Source organism: Lissotriton vulgaris, chromosome 12 (assembly GCF_964263255.1).
Source record: "Lissotriton vulgaris chromosome 12, aLisVul1.2, whole genome shotgun sequence".
In the NCBI taxonomy this organism is placed as follows: Eukaryota; Metazoa; Chordata; class Amphibia; order Caudata; family Salamandridae; genus Lissotriton; species Lissotriton vulgaris.
Window position 1 is genome coordinate 597,701,745 of NC_141700.1, and position 20,595 is coordinate 597,722,339.

The 20,595-nt window shown below is 45.6% G+C and overlaps 1 protein-coding gene across 3 annotated transcripts in view; it reads left to right on the forward strand.

The window, feature by feature from the left end:
• The window catches only part of ANKRD27 (ankyrin repeat domain 27), a 719,886-nt gene that overhangs the window by 144,377 nt on the left and 554,914 nt on the right, over positions 1-20,595 (forward strand). For all 3 annotated transcript variants that reach the window (XM_086945455.1, XM_086945456.1, XM_086945457.1), the window contains 4 exons: positions 11,757-11,816; positions 11,899-11,952; positions 12,040-12,105; positions 12,184-12,260. In XM_086945455.1, coding sequence (XP_086801581.1) covers positions 11,757-11,816; positions 11,899-11,952; positions 12,040-12,105; positions 12,184-12,260 — 257 coding nt within the window. The remainder of the gene's footprint in view (positions 1-11,756; positions 11,817-11,898; positions 11,953-12,039; positions 12,106-12,183; positions 12,261-20,595) is intronic.

Consider the following 20,595-nt stretch of genomic DNA (forward strand, 5'->3'; position numbering starts at 1 on the left):
AATTAACGCAATCCAGAATAGCCTCCATATTCCTCCAGTCGAAAAAGCAAAGGTTGGACCAGACCAGGTCGGTAACGTAGAGGAGATAGTCATCCGTATACAGAGTGATCTTTTGTTCGAAGACTGTCTTATCTGAGGGACGGAAGCCCCGGATCTCCACATGGTCGCAGATCCTATATGCCAGTGATTCTGTGGTGAGGGCAAACAAGAAGGGGTATGGGGACACCCCTGCCTCGTACCCCTACCTATCAAGAAGACACCGAAGCATTCTTAACCAAAAACATAAGTGGCATTGTAGGTATTTTAGATTAGAGTTTTCAAAGATTTAGTTAAATGCAGCCAAGGTTAATGGGAAAGTGACGCAAGTTGTGGTTGATATTGCGGTGTGATGAACAATGAAACAATGTTTTGGTCAGGAAAGGGGAGAGCTAGGAGCTTTGAATTTAGTTCAGACTAAAAATATATTAAGTTAATGGCTAAATATGATCAGATGTTAAAATCTATTGTCAAACATGGCTACAAGTAATGGGAAACAGAAATCTGGAAAAGTAAAGGTCAAAATGGGTTATGATGGGAGCATAGGTACTGAATTCATTGGGGATTTTAACTAATTCTAAATATGATGTTCTGTGACTTTAGATTCAGTTTTTTTCTTTATTAGATTTTTAGAACAATGCCTGGGCGTAACCGTTTTTAGGTCTCGCCTGAGCCAATGCGCTTGCGCATTGCTCCGGCGAGATTATAGTAAGGGGAAAAGAACAGTCTACCAAAACGGCGGATTAGACACAGTTCATGTGATCTATGCGCGTGCACAAACCAGTCACGTCACACACCACCATTTGTCTGTGCCTCACATCAGACTTCAAAGGCTGCCGCTCCCCAGCCCCCATCAAACTTCAAAGGCTGCCGGTCCCCCGCCCCGCATCAGACTTCAAAGGAATGCGCTCCAGCTCCCACTGCCCCGCCCCCCGCCACAACAAAGCCGAGAGCTTGTTTTGCTTGTGTGCTTGCATCTTCCTTCCTTGGCCCTGGGTGTTTTCCCTGTTCTCCCATTCAGTGCCTTCTCGACCCCGTACTTGATTGCTGTCCAAGCTCCAGCCCTCGCTGCCTCTATCATTATACTCTCTCCCTGTGTTTTCCTGTTTCCCCTTGCTTTTTCCCGGCTCCATCATTCTGTGCTTTGAAACTGAACACGCTTTGTAGCACTCAACCATGCGTGTTCTTAGCTTCAGTCTCTGTGCTGCTGCACCACATCACTCAGGGACACCACTACATCACTCGGACACCACATCACCCAAGGACACCACCACATCACCACATCACCCAAGGACACCACCACATCACTCAGGGACACCACCACATCACTCAGGGACACCACCACATCATTCAGGGACACCACCACATCACTCGGGGACACCAGCACATCACTCGGGGGCACCAGCACATCACTCGGGGGCACCAGCACATCACTCGGGGGCACCAGCACATCACTCGGGGGCACCAGCACATCACTCGGGGGCACCACCACATCACTCGGGGGCACCACCACATCATCATCTAGCACCACAACAGCACTGTCCTTGCTTGCTACCAATAAGCATTGCCATAGCCAATAGGACACGCATTAGGAAAGTGTAAGCTATTGGCGTTGTGAATAACAATGCTATTAGTTTATATATTTTCAAAGCCAACACATATTAAAAAGATTTGTCATTTACAATACCAATAGCTCACACTTTCCTAATGCGAGACCTATTGCATTGCAAATGCTTATTCTGAATGTGTAGATGTGGATATTGGGTAAAGAATTTGGCTGCAGGTCAAAATTCATTGCCTTTCACCCCGTCCTTTGTGGTTTTAAAAGATTGCTTTTGGCACTATCATTTTAACCAATCCCTCAATTCCCAAATCATGACTCTCTATCAATCAATCAAGAGGGGAGTGCAGCTCCAGTCAGTCGAAGAGCCAGGCCTTGAGGTTCTTCCTGAAAGTTTGAAGGGTAGGGGAGCGTCTGATGTTGAGGTTGAGCCTGTTCCAGGCCTTGGCTGCGACATAGGGGAAGGCTCTTCCGCCTGCTCTGCTTCTACATCGTATTATCAAATCTTGAATCCTAATGATTCCTGGACCAACCCTTTTCCGCTTCCTTGCTGAAAGTCAGTTCTGATATGACCCTCAGTCAGAATTTTGCACCTTAGAGACACCTAAGATTGGAATGTTTCTTTTGTTTTTAATGGCCTATGTATTTTACTTTTTTCTATCAATTGGCTTGCATTTTCGAGTACCACACTGAAAATGTTCAGTAGCGGATTGTGTGGAAGGGTCTGGCTTTCTGGGTACCATATACACATTTAAAATGTGCTGTGTTGAAGAAGGTTTAGTTACTCAAGCTCCTGGATTGGACAGTGAGGTTACTCTTTTGGGGCTTTCAAGGACTGTGCAAAATGTTTGGGCACTTTTATCATGTGTGTGCAAATTCCCTGGACTGTAAATGAGGTAGGAGATTTAGTTTTTTTGTCATCACTGGTCAATGAAAACAAATGTTCTATTGTGAGCTTCACTTAGTCTGTTCCACTAGTAGACCCACCTCTTCTCTCATCACTTTTTACATCTATTATGCTCCCATTAACCCTTTTTTCCACTCCACTCCTTCCTGAATTGTTTGCAAGTTTCAACAAACCCTTTGTTTCTTTCTTAAATATCTTCATCTGTGGCCATCCAACTTCACAAGAGGCAATTTTTGACTTTTTTGTAATCTTAAGTGGGAAATACATGAAAACAAAAATGTTTCTGTGGTTTACCTTCTTGGTGCTTCCTATTAGAGAACTGAACACACTAGCGAAGACTTCACACTCTCCTTGTTGATTTTTGATTTAATCGCCTTCCCACATTCATTACATTCTCGCAGAGTTGAAGGAGAAAGCTTTGAAACGGTCAGTGTGCTAGGAGAGCAAATATGTTTCATTTCCCATTAAACTTTGGGATATTGAGCATTGGTTAGCCCTACTGTAGTTGAAGTATGAGATGGTTAAAGCCATTGGTATTTCTCTCTCCAGAACCTTTGGTTCTGTGGATTTTGGTGCTGCAGAGAGTGGACATAATGTGACTTTACCATGTAGCCCCAATTCCTGCTGGTCCCAGATTTTTCTACTCAATTCATAGTTAAAAGTCTGTTGGGTTGTCTGATTGTATGTTTATTTAAGACCCGTAGCCTTTCAGAGACTTTGCTGTTGTTTTTGCGGACATGGCATTCAAAATGGAAGACCTGGTTTTTCCCCTATAGGGCAAATCACACTCAAGCGCTGGGATAGTTACAGTACCGGTCATCCCCATCATTTATAGCCCTACAGAAAGCATTGCAGCACACTAAGAGGTTGGATTGTCCCTATGCAGTATGTATTGTGCCACTTTAAGGGACCCCTCAGCAGACTCATGCATACTGTAATTGCAGGCTGCGTGATTTGGTGCGGAGGAAAGTGAAGACACATGTCACACTTCCTGATTTGTTCATACAGTGCTGCCATAACTGTACAATCGTTTATTAATTATCCTGTTTTTTCCCTTTCCCCCCCATTTTCTCTTTTTAAATTTATGATGAATAACAAATCAAGACCCTAAATTGTTTTCAGTCTCCTTATTTTGGTACTAGTAATGCTTTCAGCATACATACTTAATTGTCACCTGAATATTACCTGTTGGGATATTGTTTGTTTTTCTCTACCTTCCTACCCCATTCCCAACTTGGTTTACGGGTAATACTCCTGTAGTATTTCACACACTTCCTGTGTGTCATGCCTGCAGACACTGCATGCAGTATAGGTGAGTCACCCCATCAGCAGGCCTTACAGCCCTAGGGCAGGGTGCACTAGACTACATTTGTGGACATTTCTGCATGAGCAGGCATGCCCCTGTAATATCTAAGAATCGACTTAGACCGCACAAGTGAACAGGGAAGCCATTTTAAGTACATATACTGGACACTGGTAATTATGAGTTCCCTAGCTACATGATGGCTTCACTGAATCGAGCAATGTTTGGTATCATAACGTCTCATATTAATAGGCACACAGTGATTCCAGTGATGGTTTTATTAATAGAGGTGCACTCTGAAAACCTACCTAGTATTAGTGTATTGGCTGGCTAGTGTAGACCACCCTACTACCACAGACATGCTTCTGACCCCCTACTGATGAGACCCGCACTCCCCGAGGTCAGAAACAATGCTTGCCCAGGCTGCCTTATCTTCCAAGCAGGATGGCCAAGTAATCGGCATATCCAGGCAAGAGGCTTCAAAGGCCTCTGCCACCTTTGATATGCGACCCAAGGCTTCCCAGACAGGGGAAATGCCACCCCCCGCCCTAGGCCAGTTTGGCACGAGGACAGTTGGGAAGATTAGCTAATCAGGAGGCGTGTTCCCCATCAGGCTAGTTCCATCCCTAAGGTGGGCTACCTGATGTGAACATGATACTTTAAATTCCACCATCCTGGCCTTGGTGGTATTAGGATCACTGGGTCTGGTTTATGCCCACTTTCCACATAGTGGTCATATAGAGGGTGTAGTTGCCCTAAAGTTAAGTAGCCCATTGGTTGCTACCTGTCACTCTCCTTAGTGCCCCAAAATTGAGTATTTAGGAGGCACCCCTGATGCCAGGAACTTAGATTTGACTGATCCAGAAGAGGACAAAGAAGAGCTGCGAGACAACGTGAACTGAAGACTGCTATGGACTTTTGGTGCCAACCCCTTCCTGCGGCACCAGTCTAGACATTTGTGACCGAGAGAATCGTCCTGCAGCTGAGCAACTACCAAAAATCTTGGTAGACTGCCAGCCCTTCGCAAATTGGCAGCAATCTCCCTGTGAGTAGAGGTCACACTCCCCTGCAGTTTGCAGGTATCCCACAACTCTGGTTTATTGTGTTGCCGCTCCCCGGCCAGCCCGATGCAGTAGCCCCCAGGAAGAGATACCTGTGCTCCTAAAGGTCAAATCTGCCCCCCCCCCACCTTCCGAGTGAGAAGACACCAGTACCAACTGAAGCCGCACCGGACAGTACTCAGGATACCGGACTCCTTGCAGCAACCAAGGCGCTTTTAAGTACTGGCGGGACTCTAACAGCACCGTGACCGAGCAGCCATCTAGGGATGTGAGCACCGCAGATACCCACTTCGCAGAATCGTCCAGCTGTCCTGATTCATGCTCCCTCAACTGGCGAGACAGACAACCGCCAGTCCCTAGGATGCACAGAGCATGGCCAAAATGTCCCCTTTGCCCCTGAGTGCCCCAGCCCGGGTACCGACGAACCTGCTGTGCCCTTGTTTCCAGGATTCTTGTGACCCAAGGCTCCCTTTGGGGGCTTCCGGACTTGAACCCAAGTCCTCCTCTGCAGCCTCTTTCTAGGTGCCCCCATTATTTCCACTGGCTTAGGGCAAAGCTACCAACCCAACCTGCACCTGGACCCCCTAGATCAGGTAACGAGTAGCTTCTGGTGGTACTTTGACCTTCAACCCCTACGACCATAAGTCCAGAAGGAGACCCCAGAAACCAACAGTAAATAACTGTATGCAACATATGCCTTTTCTCCCTTAGGGCAGCATTGCTGCATAAAGATGTATTCAAGCGAACTGTTCACTTACCTGTGAAATTCGTCATTTAAAAAGGTACTTACTTGATAACACATTTTTGGGTATCAAAATGTATATAAAAAATTACGATTATTTTTCAAAGTTCGTCTCAGATTTATTCTTGAGTGCCGGTCCTATTTGTTTTCTCTGTGAGTTCAACAAATGCTTAGCAGGACCCTCTGATAAGCCTTAACTGCTCGCCCACACTACCACAAAAAATGAGTGTTTAGTGTTATAATTTTTGACTTTCTGAACCAATAAGGGTTGCCAGGACTCTTTACACAGTGTGCCTTTTTTTTTAATCCGCTATATGAAGAGCCAGCTTCCTGCAACCAACAAAGACAGAAGGGCGGCTTAGTTGTCTTTTTTTTAACCTGCAGGATATATTTTTATTGTAATAGGCACTTTGAATATTTCTGCAACTTGGGGGCTGAATGCCCCTTTTACTGGCATTAGAGTTTGCAGTCTCTCGCCGTCATCTCATCTTCTTGTCTCGCCAGTGGGGGCGTTCCTTAGTTGATTACCATCTTTAAAGGCCTCGACGAGCAACAATCAGAGTGCACACGGGGATGGTGGAAAAAGTAGAATACCTCATAAAAGGGTCCCACAAGTAGAGATTCCCCCAGAAGCTGTGCCCTACGTGGTGATTCTAACAGGGGTCCCGCAGTTAACTGAAAATAAGAAGGAGGGATTTGCCGACCTCAAAAACAAAATTATCCATTGGTTGCGGTTGCACAGGCCGATAGCACCTAACATAGATGGGGACATAGTTCATGTTAGACGGATCAACTGGCTGGGAAGTAGAACTAAAGATATCGAGGGGGACCTAGTGGTGGTCAATTTTAGAGACCCTCGGGCAGCTGATTACATCCTAAATTGGCCACCTGGGAATGGGGAAACCTGTGTTATCCCACGGGCTTTAACATACTTCTACCCCAGGTCAGAAGTTACCAACTCCAAATATTCAAACAGACCACAATCTTATAGGCCGCCCTTTATACCACCCTACATTAATAATCATCCCCAGTACGGGCATCAGTTCACTAGGGTGCCTGATTTACACTCTGCCTGGTCCATGGTCCCCCATAGACATATGCTGAACCAGGGTTCCAGTATGAACCACCTGAGACCCTTTACCCCGTTGGATACCTACAATCGGTTTTCCCAGCTGTCAGGGCTGGAAGACTGCGATTGAAGTTGGTGGCAAGGGGGGGGGGGGAAATGATAATGAACTGCCTGGGGATGAGGTTCCTCGTCCACCTTGGGGTAGCATTGGTACTGAAGAAGTTAGTCTATCTAGAGACCATATGGTGACCATCAATGACATAACTGAGGATTCTAGGTCAGCTGGGCCCGTGACGAGCATGGTTGGTTGCCTCGCAACCCCCATTTCATTGGCCCAGGAGGGGGGGAGCCCTTTGACTAGGGTGGTTAATGAGAGGTTGCCCAAGGTGGGTTACACTTCTATGCCTAGAGGAAGGCGGATAATAAACCTCCTTTCTTGGAATATTGCCGGGCTAAAGAGGAAGTTAGAAATCCCGGAGTGGCACACACTCATTGAGCAGTTTGATGTCTGCCTGTTTCAGGAGTCATGGAGTCTTGTTCCGCTACATAAATCGGGGTATACTACCCACTTTGTGCCTGCAGTAAGTAAGGGAAAGGGCAGACCATCGGGCGGTCTCATAGTTTGGATAAAAATAGATCTGAACTGGGTGGTCACAAGCCATATTGTGGAGTGTAACGATATACTCCACCTTTCGGCAAAAGGAGGGGACGATGTCGTAAGGCTTGACCTTTTTAATGTTTATGCAAGAGGGACACAGGGTGACTCTCCCTCTTTGACCTTAACAGCCCTGGATTCGGCCTTAGCCAATTGCCCCTGCTCAGCTAAAATTCTTGTGGGGGGTGATTTCAATTGTACATTTGAACCCCTTCTCGGAGACGACCCCTTAGGAATCGAAGAGGAGGATTCAAAATGGTCCATTCCAACTCTTTCCCTGCCCCCTGTTAGGAAGTGGTCACCTAGGGCCATACAAATTAATGCACTGACAAGGGACCATAAATTAAGAGCCCTTAATGGTAGGACTATATCTGATCAGTCAGGGGCATTGACCTTTAATAGACTCTCAGGGCCGTCCCGAATCGATTACATCCTAATGGATGTTGGATTTTGGCCGGACCTGATTGATATGGAGGTCGTCCCAAGTCAGGATAGTGACCACAATCCCCTGTGTTGCAAGTTCAATTGGGGTGTTCTGAACGACAGGCGAGCGATGGCCACCTTAAAAACAACTAAAGAAGTTATCCCATTTAATAATAACCGTAAACTGAAATGGGATAAGGCTAAGCTTAATGAGGACGATATAGGAAGCATCAAAGCGATGGTTGAGGGTTTGTCTTCCAACTTAGAAATCTGGGTTGGTGAAAATCGGACCGCCAATCACCAACACCCCTCCCTTGACTCTGCCTATAAAACCACAATAGATCAAGTTGGCCAATTTTTTATCTCGAAGGGAAAAAGTAATAGGGCTCCTGCTATACCCTCTACTCTTAGCAAATCATGGTATAATGATCATTGTAAGAGCAAAAGGAAAAAATTGACAAATGCTCTGCTTTCGGGGGATCCTTCGCTGGTTAGAGCGGCCAGGAAGGATTATCTGAAAGCATTATCATTGGCCAAACGGGAGTGGGAGGAACAGCATTGGCAGGATCTTTCTAATGCTGTGAGTAGTAGGAACCCAAACCTTTTTTGGGAACTGGTCAATAGATCTAGGCAGAGAAAATCGCAACCATTGGCTGATCATATAACTTGCCAGCAATGGTTTACACATTTCTCATCCCTATATGGAGACTCGGAAGAAACAACTAGTCCGGGGGAGAATAGCCTGGGTGAAGGGGATCCCGTAGATGATAATGTCCTTTTATTTTCAACAGGAGAAGTAGTGTTGGCGATTAGACACCTAACCCCTAGGAAAGCCGCTGGGCAGGATGGGATCCCTGGGGATTTGTTGATGGCGGAGCCAGAGGCCTGGGCTAAACTAATTGCGATTATAATGAATCTGATCACGAGGGGACACCAGGTTCCAGACTCCTGGAAAGGGGCTGAGGTAGTTACTGTGTACAAGAAGGGGGCTAGAGATGACCCTGCGAATTACAGACCCATCAGTTTGATAGACATAATCCAGAAAGTGGTCGGCAGGGTCATCATTTCAAGAGTAGGCGACTGGATAGAGGAGGCTAGTATCCTCTCCCACTTACAGGCGGGGTTCAGAAGGAAAGTTGGTACAATGGACCAGGTCTTTCGTCTCTTTGCCATCCATTGGAAGGCGGTTACTATCATGAAGGGCAGTTTGTATATGGCCTTCATCGATCTTAAAACTGCATTCGACCTGGTCCCTCGTACAAAACTTTGGGAAATTCTAGGAGAGATGGGTATCCCCAGTGGTCTTCTGAGCCTAATCATAAAGCTGCACGAGGGGAACTATGCGAGGGTTAGATGGGGTTCCCAGGGGCAACTTACAGACAGGATCCCAGTGCGGAGAGGAGTACGACAGGGCTGTGTCATGGCTCCGACCCTCTTCTCCCTATTCGTAAACGGAGTGGTTGACCATCTAAAGGGGGAGGAGTCGGATGCCCCATCCCTGGCGGGGGAGAGAATCCCCACACTTCTCTTCGCTGACGACACCCTATTAATTTCCAAATCCCCGGTGGGCTTACAAAAACTCTTGAATCAGTTTAGCTCCTTCTGCACTACCCGAGGCTTAACTATCAATACATCGAAAACCAAATTGATGGCTTTTGCACCCTCAAAAAGATTTAAAAATAATTTTGTGCTTAATAACGCCCCCCTCGAGCTGGTCGAGTCTTTTGACTATCTTGGTGTCCGGATTAACAACCGCATGTCCTGGAAGGATCATCTTTCCAAAATGTTATTAAACCATCGAAGAGTATCCGGGGTGACGCTGAAGGAGATCCGTGAATCAACTAGTAAACCGGTCTCCCCAGCTATGACCATCTATGAGGGTCAGATTCTTCCTGCAGCACTTTATGGCTCCGAACTGTGGGGGTTTGAAGGGGTTTCTGACTTGATGAGAGCGGAAAACAACTTTTTTAGGAAAGTGGTAGCTCTTCCCACTTCCACCCCAATGATCCCTCTAAGATTAGATCTGGGCAGAAAAACAGTAAAGGACTTGGTGAGGCTACGCCCGTTGTTATTCTGGTCCCGACTAAGAAGAACCGAGGAGCTCGCAAAGTACGCAGAAGGGCTGGATGAACTACTACTACTGGACACTTGTAAAAAAAATAGGATGGCTAAATAAACTGAAGGAATTGGCTTTCAGCTTGGGTCTAAAAGAGGCATGGGAGCTGCAATCACCACCACCCAAAGATGTTATAAAAAAACTATACTGGGACTGGGTACAGAGTAACGCTACGAGGTCTACGAATTTGGGCACTCTTACTGACCAATTTTTATCAATTAAGTGTGTGCGTAAATTGGAACCCTTTCTCGACCTAATAACCAAACCATTGGATCGAGCGCTGTACCTAAAATTGCTATATGGGACGCTCCCGGTTCATGACTTTACGGTGAGATGGTTGAATACAGATGCTCGCTCGCGTGCATGCCCGGGCTGTGCGGCCCCTAAGGAATCGGTGGCTCACTTGTTTTTCGCCTGCCCAGCTTATAAAGGGGCGCGGAAATTTTGGTTGAAACCCGTCTGTAGGGAATTAGGGCTGAGGTGCCATAGCCAGGCACTACGTGTCCTCTCTACAGATTCTTCATCTGCCAGCATGATCTGTGGGGTGGCTAAATTTTTGGGAAGTGCGTGGATGACACGTTCCCGCTTACTGAAACTACAATTTGGAGGTTCCATTAGCTGAGGACGATTTTATTGCCAGGAAATTGACGAATGAGGTGTCCATGCTTTTACCGTATTTTATAATCTTTTATTGGTATTTGAAATGTCATGTATATATGTATTCTTTTATGGTGATATATTGCCGAATAAAGATATTCAAAAATAAAAAAATAAAAGATTACCTGCTTAGAGACTCCACTGGGCCATCTCCATAGCTGACTCGCCGAAATGACGACATAGACCGGAGGAACTTCGGGGCCATTTCTGAAGCAGACTGCCTTGACGTTTAAATGAGAGGCGCCTGCAGCTCCTACCTGGTTCTAGTGATGCTGCCTTAAAATCGGATCGCATTAAGTATGCAGAACACAGCGTGGCTCAAAAGTCCGCTCTTTTCTGCCTACTCAGCTCATAAAAAGCTGACCTGAGCATCCACTGCCCATTTCGTTATTGCCTTCATTCTCCCTTAAACTCAAAAAGCAATGCTTGAAGGGAGAGGCGCTTGCACATGGCCGATCAAGATGCTGCCATCTTTACTCCCCGAGAATCTATTTGGCTGCTGATGAAATCCCACATTAACCCTTCCTGAAAGGATCATGCCCAATGTTACATACCAGAGGACAATAGCCAAGTTCCTATTTCTAGATTTTCTGAAGGAAGAGTCTTTAGGCATAGACATTCAATTAGGTGACTCATGTCTTAGCCTCACTCTTCAGCACCTCACATTTCCAACTCTGTGTGGAGTGGCTGTAAAGCAACATACTGGTGCTTTCTAAAACACCTAGAATATATAAATAAGTATATTATTTATTTATTTATTTATTTTGAAAGTTTTATATAGCGCGAACAAGATCTTTGCAGATATCAGAGCGCTTTACAAAGGCAAGAGGTAAGAACAGGAGAGTGCATAACAGGCATTTGGGCATAGTATGTATGTTAATCTTCTACCAATCCTACAATATGTTTTTTCCTGTCTAATAGCTGGGAATACATTGTCTGAGGTAAACATTCACATTTCTATTTACATTACAATTAGTCAAAATACTTGTGAGCATTTATTATGCACACTTCTTGATTCAATTAGGCCAGCTTTTAGTTTTGGTAATAGTGGAAGCCTTTCTTGTTGCTATTGTTGCTCTACATGTCGATTTGTGATAAAGTATTATTCGTTAAATTAAAAATCTTGAATTTTGTTTTGTAGTTAACGTAATTGGTCATCTTTGCATAGGTAGAAACAAACAAGCCATTTACTACTTGATCACTAATGCATTTAATTTTTTTTACAGGATTCTGTCAATGCAATTTACACAAAATGTCTTCAGCATTTATTAAGAGATTCTCATTGGGTAAGGTGCATTTTTATGTGCTCTCATTTTGTTTGACAAAAAAAATGGGCATAGTAATCACAATTGTCTTTACAATTTTCAGAGAGCGATTGCGAAACAGGAACCTCAGATGAATCAGATAAAACAAGCTGTCGAAGTAAGTGCTTGTGAATGGGTTAAAAACAAAAAATGAGAATGTATGTATAGTTTTGGTGAGATTTTAAACATGTTGTTTCATTAACAGATGTATGTACACCATGGCATTCATGAACTGATCTTTAGGTGCGTGGGAACTATAGAGGCAAGTGAGGTATGTCTGAATTATTTATAATTCAAAGTTAATAAACAAAACTTGTTCTTCCAATTTACTACTGTCTTTATTTGCTAGGATGCTGCTTTCAATAAAATAACACGAGGCCTACAAGATCTTCAACAGAAAGATATTGGAATTAAGCCTGAATTTAGGTAAGTAATGTGTTAATGGTATTCCTTTAAATTTGCATAAGAAATGAAGGGTTTTTAATTTAGTGTGTGCTCAAACATAGTGCCTCGTGCCTTTGATGGTGTCACTGCATTTTATACTTATTAGGACTCCTGAGCTGATGGATGCAAGCAAAAAGTGATAATATTTGGCTCAGGATATTTGGGAGAGGTGTAGGTCTTCATTTTGTTTGTGTTTTCTTTTAACCTCCTGTGTACTGCATACCATTCAAGATGGGAGCAGTTTGATAAGTCTACATTATTTAAAAAAAAACGCTTGTTACCGTTTCATATCGAAAAAAGCTAATACAACCATGTGCAGGATATTCTGATAATACCGCAGTTCCACAGAGTACCTTTCTAAAACCCTCTCCTTTGATCTCAACACCTGTGCTGGGATGTCTATGCCCTGTTTAGCTGGGCATTGAAGAATGTGAGGAACAGTGCCATTTTGAACAAAATGACCTGCTTAAAAGTAATATTGACCTGGTTGATAACTCCGAAAATCTATTATGAAGTCATATGAGATCAGATGAAAGTTCAATTTGAGATTCATGCCCACAGCTCTCTTCGTTTTTGTCAGGCAAAAGCCATAAAAAGGAACTCCTTTCTGCAGTCCTCCAATCCACAGTACAGTATGAACATAATTGCATGAAGTGCATTAGTCTAGGGCTTGGTTTGTTAGGTGAACCGGATATCAATGTCTGAAATTCACCCCTCTTCCATCTACCTTTGACAAGCCAGTTAAGCTCGTTGGAGCTATTTGTATCAATACCATGTAGAAGCGAATACAGCTGAGTGAGCAACCCTACCAGTGCCCAGGACTAGAGCTTTAGTAATATCCGTTTAATTGTACCTTGACAACCAGCACATTGTATAATAACATTACCTATTTGCAAAACTGCAATCTCATTTATCTTTTGAACCCCCTTAGTAGTGAGTCGTATTCAAGCAAATAGTCTTTCTGGGTGTTGGGAGGATGTCTCTGGTCAAGGTAACCTTTAATGGATACTCCTTCCCCACACCATCCTCTTAACCACAGGATGGTGTTGTAAGATACGACTAAATGGGTCCAGAAAGGCACAGGATGGTGTTGTAAGATACGACTAAATGGGTCCAGAATGGCACTTCAAAAACATACCGAGTTTTGGTTATTATCTTTAGATGTCAGATTTTTGTACTGTTTTGCACTCTGTCTTCTTTGGGTCTCAGACAGATAAATGACCTTCACTTAAGCCGCATGCAATGCCTAGACCTTGAACTTGAGACTTGGCTTTCTAATTTGTGCAATCAGGTACATGAATATGGTTGCAGAAAGGAAATCTAATATTAGGACTTTGAACAAGGATGGATCCAAACCAAATGCAGATCTCTTCCCAGCGACAGATCATCTCTATAAGAAGCCAGTGCCTCACAAAGGCACATTAAGTCCTCTTTATTTTTTGCAGGATTACTTGTTTATTAAGAATCACAAGAATAGGTCCAGGGAGCAGTGGTCTGACTCATCCTCTTCAGATGTAATCCTTCACTTGCAAAATAAAATTTAACAGCTAGTATGCTTCCAGACTCCTAAAGTAGCACATGAGCAGGTGCAGCCTTCTGGGAGGCATGCTGTCTGTATTGAGTTTATAACCCACACCTAGATCATCTGGCCCACCTTCCATGCGTGCTGCATTTTCCATGGCATCTATGATGCACTTTAGTTCTGTGACAACACTGGTGGCTTCAGCCCCAAGCCAACCAATTCTTCCCCAATTTTGGTCCTTCAGGTGGCCATAATACCTCTAGCATCTGTGAGGCTCACGTGTTGGAGATATCAGGTTTGGCTGGGAAGCATAAGTTACTGACACTAGCGTTGGGTAAGCCCTTACGCCCATGACTGACGAGAAAATTCATTTTCTGATCCCCTATGGTTGGTACTATCCACCACATAATAGAACAAGAATAATCATTTATTCTGTTGACTGCACTATCTCGATATGGTGTTTTGGTAATGTATTGTGCTTCGATTAAACAGTGGCTTTGAAAGTTTGGTAACCATTAATTTCCTGCAAAGCACTGACGTGCTGCTTGCTCTTCTCAAGGAGTGAGACTCATATTTGCCCATTTCGTTTGTAGCTTGAAAAGGTTTGCAGTTAGTGCAATGCATATTGCAGTGTGACTTACAATGACCCTATGCTCATTGTGAAGTTATGTTATTATTTTTGCACTGTGCAGTGTTCATCAGGTACTTTGTCTCTTGGAGCTTCATGTTTGGCCTCTAATATGTAGGATTCCCTAAAGAGTAACCGTAAAATTTAAATCTTCCATTGGGAAATCACCATACTACATGCATATGTTTCACACCGTTTTTCAAACACCCTTGAAGCTACTATCATACCAGAGTATCTTTTCAAGCAATGCCAGTACCACACCAACAATATGAAGAAGCGCCAAGCTTTAATGACGTGTTCACAGACACTGTTTACTATTTAAAATGTTCTCAGTATGTGTGTGTGTGTGTGTGTATATATATAAATATATATATATATATATATATATATATATATATATATATATATATATATATATATATATATATATATATATTGTGGTAAAACAGTGATCATATCACCTGCCTATAATCAACAACAATATAAATCCTACATTAAAAACCCTACAATTTGGCGCAAAAGTAAATTGTTACATTTAAATGAAAAGGGAGAGACCGAGAGGAGAATAAACAATTGTATCTTTAAGTGGTACCAGTCCGTTCAATCATTGTACATGATACACGATGTAATGTAGAAATCACCATCTATTGGACCACAATATTATACAGATTCAGTTCATCAATTACGTTGACACGTTTTGGTGGGTTTCAGGACTAGACCATATATTCTCCCACACAAATACAATAAAATTTATTCAGTCAATTGAAATAATACAAAGTTCCCAAACCGGGCCTTTCCATATCTTAATATCCCAGAAGAGCTTCTTATCCTAAAAGCTCATGGTCATCGTGGACCAGACCATAATCCAGAGGAGCATTAGTGGCATCGATAATATATCATAAATGTGCAGACAGTCGATGAAGCATTGTCCAGACCAGTAGGCTTCGTAAGGGAAATTAATCTTCCTTATTTTTTCGTAAACTGCAACAAGAACAGAGAGCACTGTTAATGGGATCTACATGGAACATATGAGTCTGTGTTAAGGACTGGTCTCTCTGTTAGACCCAGCTGTTTGTTGGGATGCTGCTGAGCAGCGCCATCGCAAACTTACTGGGCTTCCCGCCTCATTACAGCAAACAAAATGTTTCCATCGCATCTTTGAGCGAGACGTATCTTACCGCCAGCATGTCCAACCCTTACTGGGAACTCAGCAGTTTTGTGGTAGATGCCGATGTATACACCACTCCCTTGGACAAGATCAGTGTGCCACTTAGTCTGCATACCACCCTTGACCCCATCATCCCCTGCGGCCTTACCGTCCAAACCTCCTAAGTGCGCCCTTACGTGGACACAGTCACTTGGTGGAGATAGAATCCACCGATTCTTACCTGGTTGGCAGGCAATCATGTAGGACATGTTGGTCCTGCAGATTGTAAGAAACTGGCTCTATATATACACTACACCAAAATGAGGTATAGTGTGTATAGAGTCCAAGTGTCTCCAGAGGTAGGCAGAGGTTAAAGTTAGATAGAACCTTACTCTCTAATCGTAGTAGCTTGGTGGAGCAGTAAGGCAGTATCAGAGGACAGTGTTAAGCATTTGATGTACAAACTCAGTCAGCAAAATAATTCACACACTCAAGAACTGAACTCTAGGCCAATTGTTTTTATATAAAAATATACTGTTTATTTTTAGAACCAAGCAAGCCTGGCATAGGTAAGCATTAATCAGCTGCGGTAGCGCTGTGCTGATGACGGAGCGGTTCTGACATGGCCCGCTCGCCGCGCCTACTCTGGGCGTTCCATTGAACGGGCGGGGCCATGACGGAACCGCTCCGTCATGAACACATCTCAACCGAGGCTGGTGACTGAGCGGCTCCGTCACCAGCATGGGCGCACCGCGCGCCCCCCGCCCCCTTAGCGCTGCGGCGGAATAGCCGACGCAGCGAAGGTGTTAAATACTTTTCAGTGATAAGTTACTGGATATAGAACAGTTTGAGAATGCAGTAGAAATTGTACTTGGTTTAATTTACAGGGGAGCAGTAGTATGCAGCACTTAGCCAATACAGTACATTGGAATGAATAGGCTTTTTCAATAAATGCAGGCAAGTTACTTTTAAGTTACCTTTTTCTTTTTTTTAAAAATATTTTTTATTGAAGATTTTTTTCACATATAGCTATGTTACTTTTTCTAACTCCGTGCTGGATGCCTAGATTCAGCACTGGGACATTTCCTGTAAACAGATGAGTAAATGCGTTTTTGTTATTTGTGCGATTTTTAAAGAATATTTTCAGATTTCAAAACTCCACACTTAAACTTTTTGGAACTGTACATTGAAATGAATAGGCTTTGTCAACAAATTGCAGGTAAGTTACTTTTATTTTACTTTTTCTAACTCTGTGGTAGATGCCTAGATTCAGCACTTGGAAATGTCCTACAAACAGGTGAGAAAACACGTTTTGGTTATTTGTACGATTTTTAAAGAATATCTTTAGTTTTCAAAACTCCACACTTAGTCGTTATTTTGATGGAAAATTGTCAGTTATCCTATGGACGAAAAACAGGTTATCAGTTTGCAGGTAAGTAAACGACTGTGGGAGTTAAAGGTTCTAGGCATGTGGGCTGCTGAATTCATATCTGTGCATAGATCGCCGCCTAGTGTTGGGTCCGGATGATTGCACATTGTTGTCCTGGAAGAGTCTTCGAAGTATCATGAGATAGGTGGCTCCTCCCCTGGACTACAGTGCGCATGGGCATCGACTCCATCCCCAGATTGTTTTTTTCCGCCATTGGGTTCGGATGTGTTTCGGTTCCCTCTGTCGGAATCGATAGTTGTTTAACTTACTTTGCTCGAGACCAAAAGGTCTTTAGGACTCGCGTCGGTATTGTCTATCGTTCGGGTTCGTTTGTTTCATCGGCTCCGAACCAACATTTCCCTTCCGTGTGCTTTCGGCGCGGACGGGCCTACACGACGCTCCAACCTACTTCCATCATGGAACGAAGTCCATTTAAGCGGTGCCCGGTGTGTGCCTCAAAGTACCCACATATCGACGTGCACCCAGTGTGCAATAAGTGCTTGTCGCCGGACCACGACGAGGCCAAGTGTATGGCCTGCTCCAAGTTCCGGTCGAAGAAGACACTCAAGCTCCGCCGAGCTGCGCGACTGCAGGCCCAGCGATCGGCACCCCCTCCGGCAGACATCTTCAACACAGAGGATGTCGGCGACGACACTATCCAGGATATCACAGAATCTAACCCGACGTCGGAGGTCGAAGAAGACTACGACGCGGAAGACGAGGATATCGATGAAGTCGTCGAGGAGGTAGGGGACGACGATGGGGCCCTTGCCACCGTAGAGGATAGCTCGGACGAGGAGCTTCCTCAAACTGACTCTGGGGCCAGCCACCATTCTAAGGCCCAGGCCGAGGGATCGCCTTCGGGCCTTACCCAAAGCCTTGATTCCCGTCCCACGGCTCCGCCTTCCGGCCCGGCCAAGGACATCGATACGGCACGACTCACGGTACAGAAACCGAAAGTGAAACCATCGGTCTCGACGCCAGACGTATCGAAACCGAAAGCGCTAGTCGCGCTGGTCGGGTCGAAGACTTCGGAGGCCTCGGCGCCGAAGAAATCCAAGATGGCTGTCGAGCTCAAGGGCCACGCCAAAATGGCTGACCCGAAGACTACAGTGTCGAAGCCAAAGGTTAAAGCGACCGACGCGGCTGCATCGGCGCCGAAGATGGTCGACGCACTTAAGTCGCATCGATACCAAGAAGGCCGACGACCATAAGAAGGCCACTCAACACAAAGAAGCGGCAGGACGACCCCAAGTCTCTCACTGTCCCGCTTCCACTCGACAAGGCCAAGGGGGCAACTGCGTCGGCTCCGAAGACTGCGTCATTGGTCGCCATCCCAAAACCAGCTTCTGAAGACTCCCTCGAGCCGGTGGGTCCCTCCGCCTCGTTCACTAAGAAGGTCACGGAGTCCCTTCAGCGTATTAGGGAGGGGGCCGCAGCAGTCGAGCCGAAGGACCCTGTGCCGCCCAAGCCTCTTCAAAAACCGGCGAAGACGCCAACGCTGATTCTGTTCACGTTGCCGCCGAATGTAAATGTATTTGAACTTGTATAGCGCACAGCTACCCGCAGTGGGTTTCCCGGCGCTTGCTTAGGGAACCCGTCCTGGTATTCCCCTGTGAGATAACCCCCGCAGGGTATCCACAAGGTGAAAGCCAGGCATCCCGCCGCGAGGGGCCGTTGTGGAGATTAAGCAAGCTATTGCCCAGAGTCGCAGAGTGTGAACCCGTGAGTCGAGAAGGCACCGGAGCGAGAATTATCGAGTCCATGGAATTTTTGAGCCCAAGACCCGCCGAGGCGGGGAATTGAACCCTGGTCCATGGCTGATCTCAGCTTCCGGGTCTGCCGCCTCTATCCCCTAAGCCACACTTCTCCATAGAAGACGGCGCCGAAGGCTTTCACAGCAAAACCTGGAGCCGGAGTGCCCGTGAAGGTATCCTCGACGCCGAAGGCATTGTTGGTGGTCCTAGCCCACGGCACCAACCGCTGGCAGAAGAGGAACGTCGAGAAGTGATCATCGACGCCAACACAGGAAAGCTCTCTCTCCTTAAAAGAAAGATCACCCCTGAACCACAATTGGAGCATTTCCAAATTCCCCTTAAGAAAAAGATGGACTCTGCTGGTGCCTCTGCCCCTATGGAGCCTGTATCACCACAGGCACATGAACTTTCACCCACTCATTCCAATGTGGAGGAGGGTGATGGCAACGACGAGGATGAGTATTCCTATCCAGTTTACTCGGACCCAGAGGATGTGACTGAGCCATGGTCTGCTGGTGGCGATCCTGGGGACCCGCAGTCAGGGCAGGAGCCACAGCTTTTTTCAGCCAAGACTTCCCCAACAGAAGACTCTGCAGCTTTCAATGCTCTAATTGAAAGGGCGGCAGCCAATCATGACGTCGATCTCCATGCTGACCCAGTAGACGTCGACTTTCTCTTTGACACCTTTTCAGTTGCTGAGAAAACTGTAAAAACTTTGCCAATGCTAAAAGGGGTGTTGAAGCATGCGGCAGAAGTCTTCAAGGAGCCCACCCGAGCAAGAGTCATCAACCCACGTATCGACAAAAAGTACAAGGCAGCGCCCACTGATCCTACATACATCAAAGGACAGTTGCCTCTAGATTCCCTGGTTGTCTCCAATGCACGCAAAAGAGCCAACTCACAAACTACGGGTGATGCTCCCCCTCCAGACAAGGAATCAAAAGTATTTGAGGCTTCGGGGAAAAGGGTGGCTGCGCAGGCAGCCAACATATGGCGCATATCCAACACACAGGCGCTACTGGCGCGTTGACAGGGCGCACTATGACACTCTAGAGACCCTTTTACAGCACTTACCCGATCAATACAAAGAAGCAGCAGAGATGTTGATACAGGAGGGGAAGCTTATCACCAATGCTTCAATTAAGTGCGCTCTGGATGTGGCTGACACCGCCTCAAGAGCAATTAACACTAGCGTTCTACTTCGTAGACATGCATGGCTCAGGATATCCGGTTTCAAACCAGACATTCAAACTACCATCTTAAACCAGACAGTCAACCCAGACCACCTGTTTGGCCCAGAGGTTGATACCACCCTCGAGAAGATGAAGAAGGACACCGACACTGCGAAGTCTATGGGTGCCTTGCAGTCCCAGCAGTTTCGGGGTTGTTCTTTTCGTCGCTCCAATAATAGAGGCACCTCGAGGGGTCAACTGTCACAGTCGACGCAATTCTACAAGAGCAACACCCAACCTTCCTATACCAACAAGGGTCGGGGTGGATATCGTGGCAACAACGTCAAAGGCAGAGGACGTGGAAATAACAGCTCCAGGTCCTCCACCGCCAACAAACAGTGACGCCTTGTCACTGCCCCCCGACCACGCAACACCGGTCGGGGGGAGACTCCAGCAGTTCCTGCCCATGTGGAAGTCCATCACCACGGACAGGTGGGTCAGATCTCTTATCCAATACGGTTATTGTCTGGAGCTCACATCCACTCCACCCAACATACCCCTAAAAAGCCGTCCTATGTCCGGCGAGCACTTGCACTTGTTGCAGCAGGAAGTCAACGTGATGCTGCAAAAAGGAGCAATAGAGCTCGTGCCCCTGCGGGAAA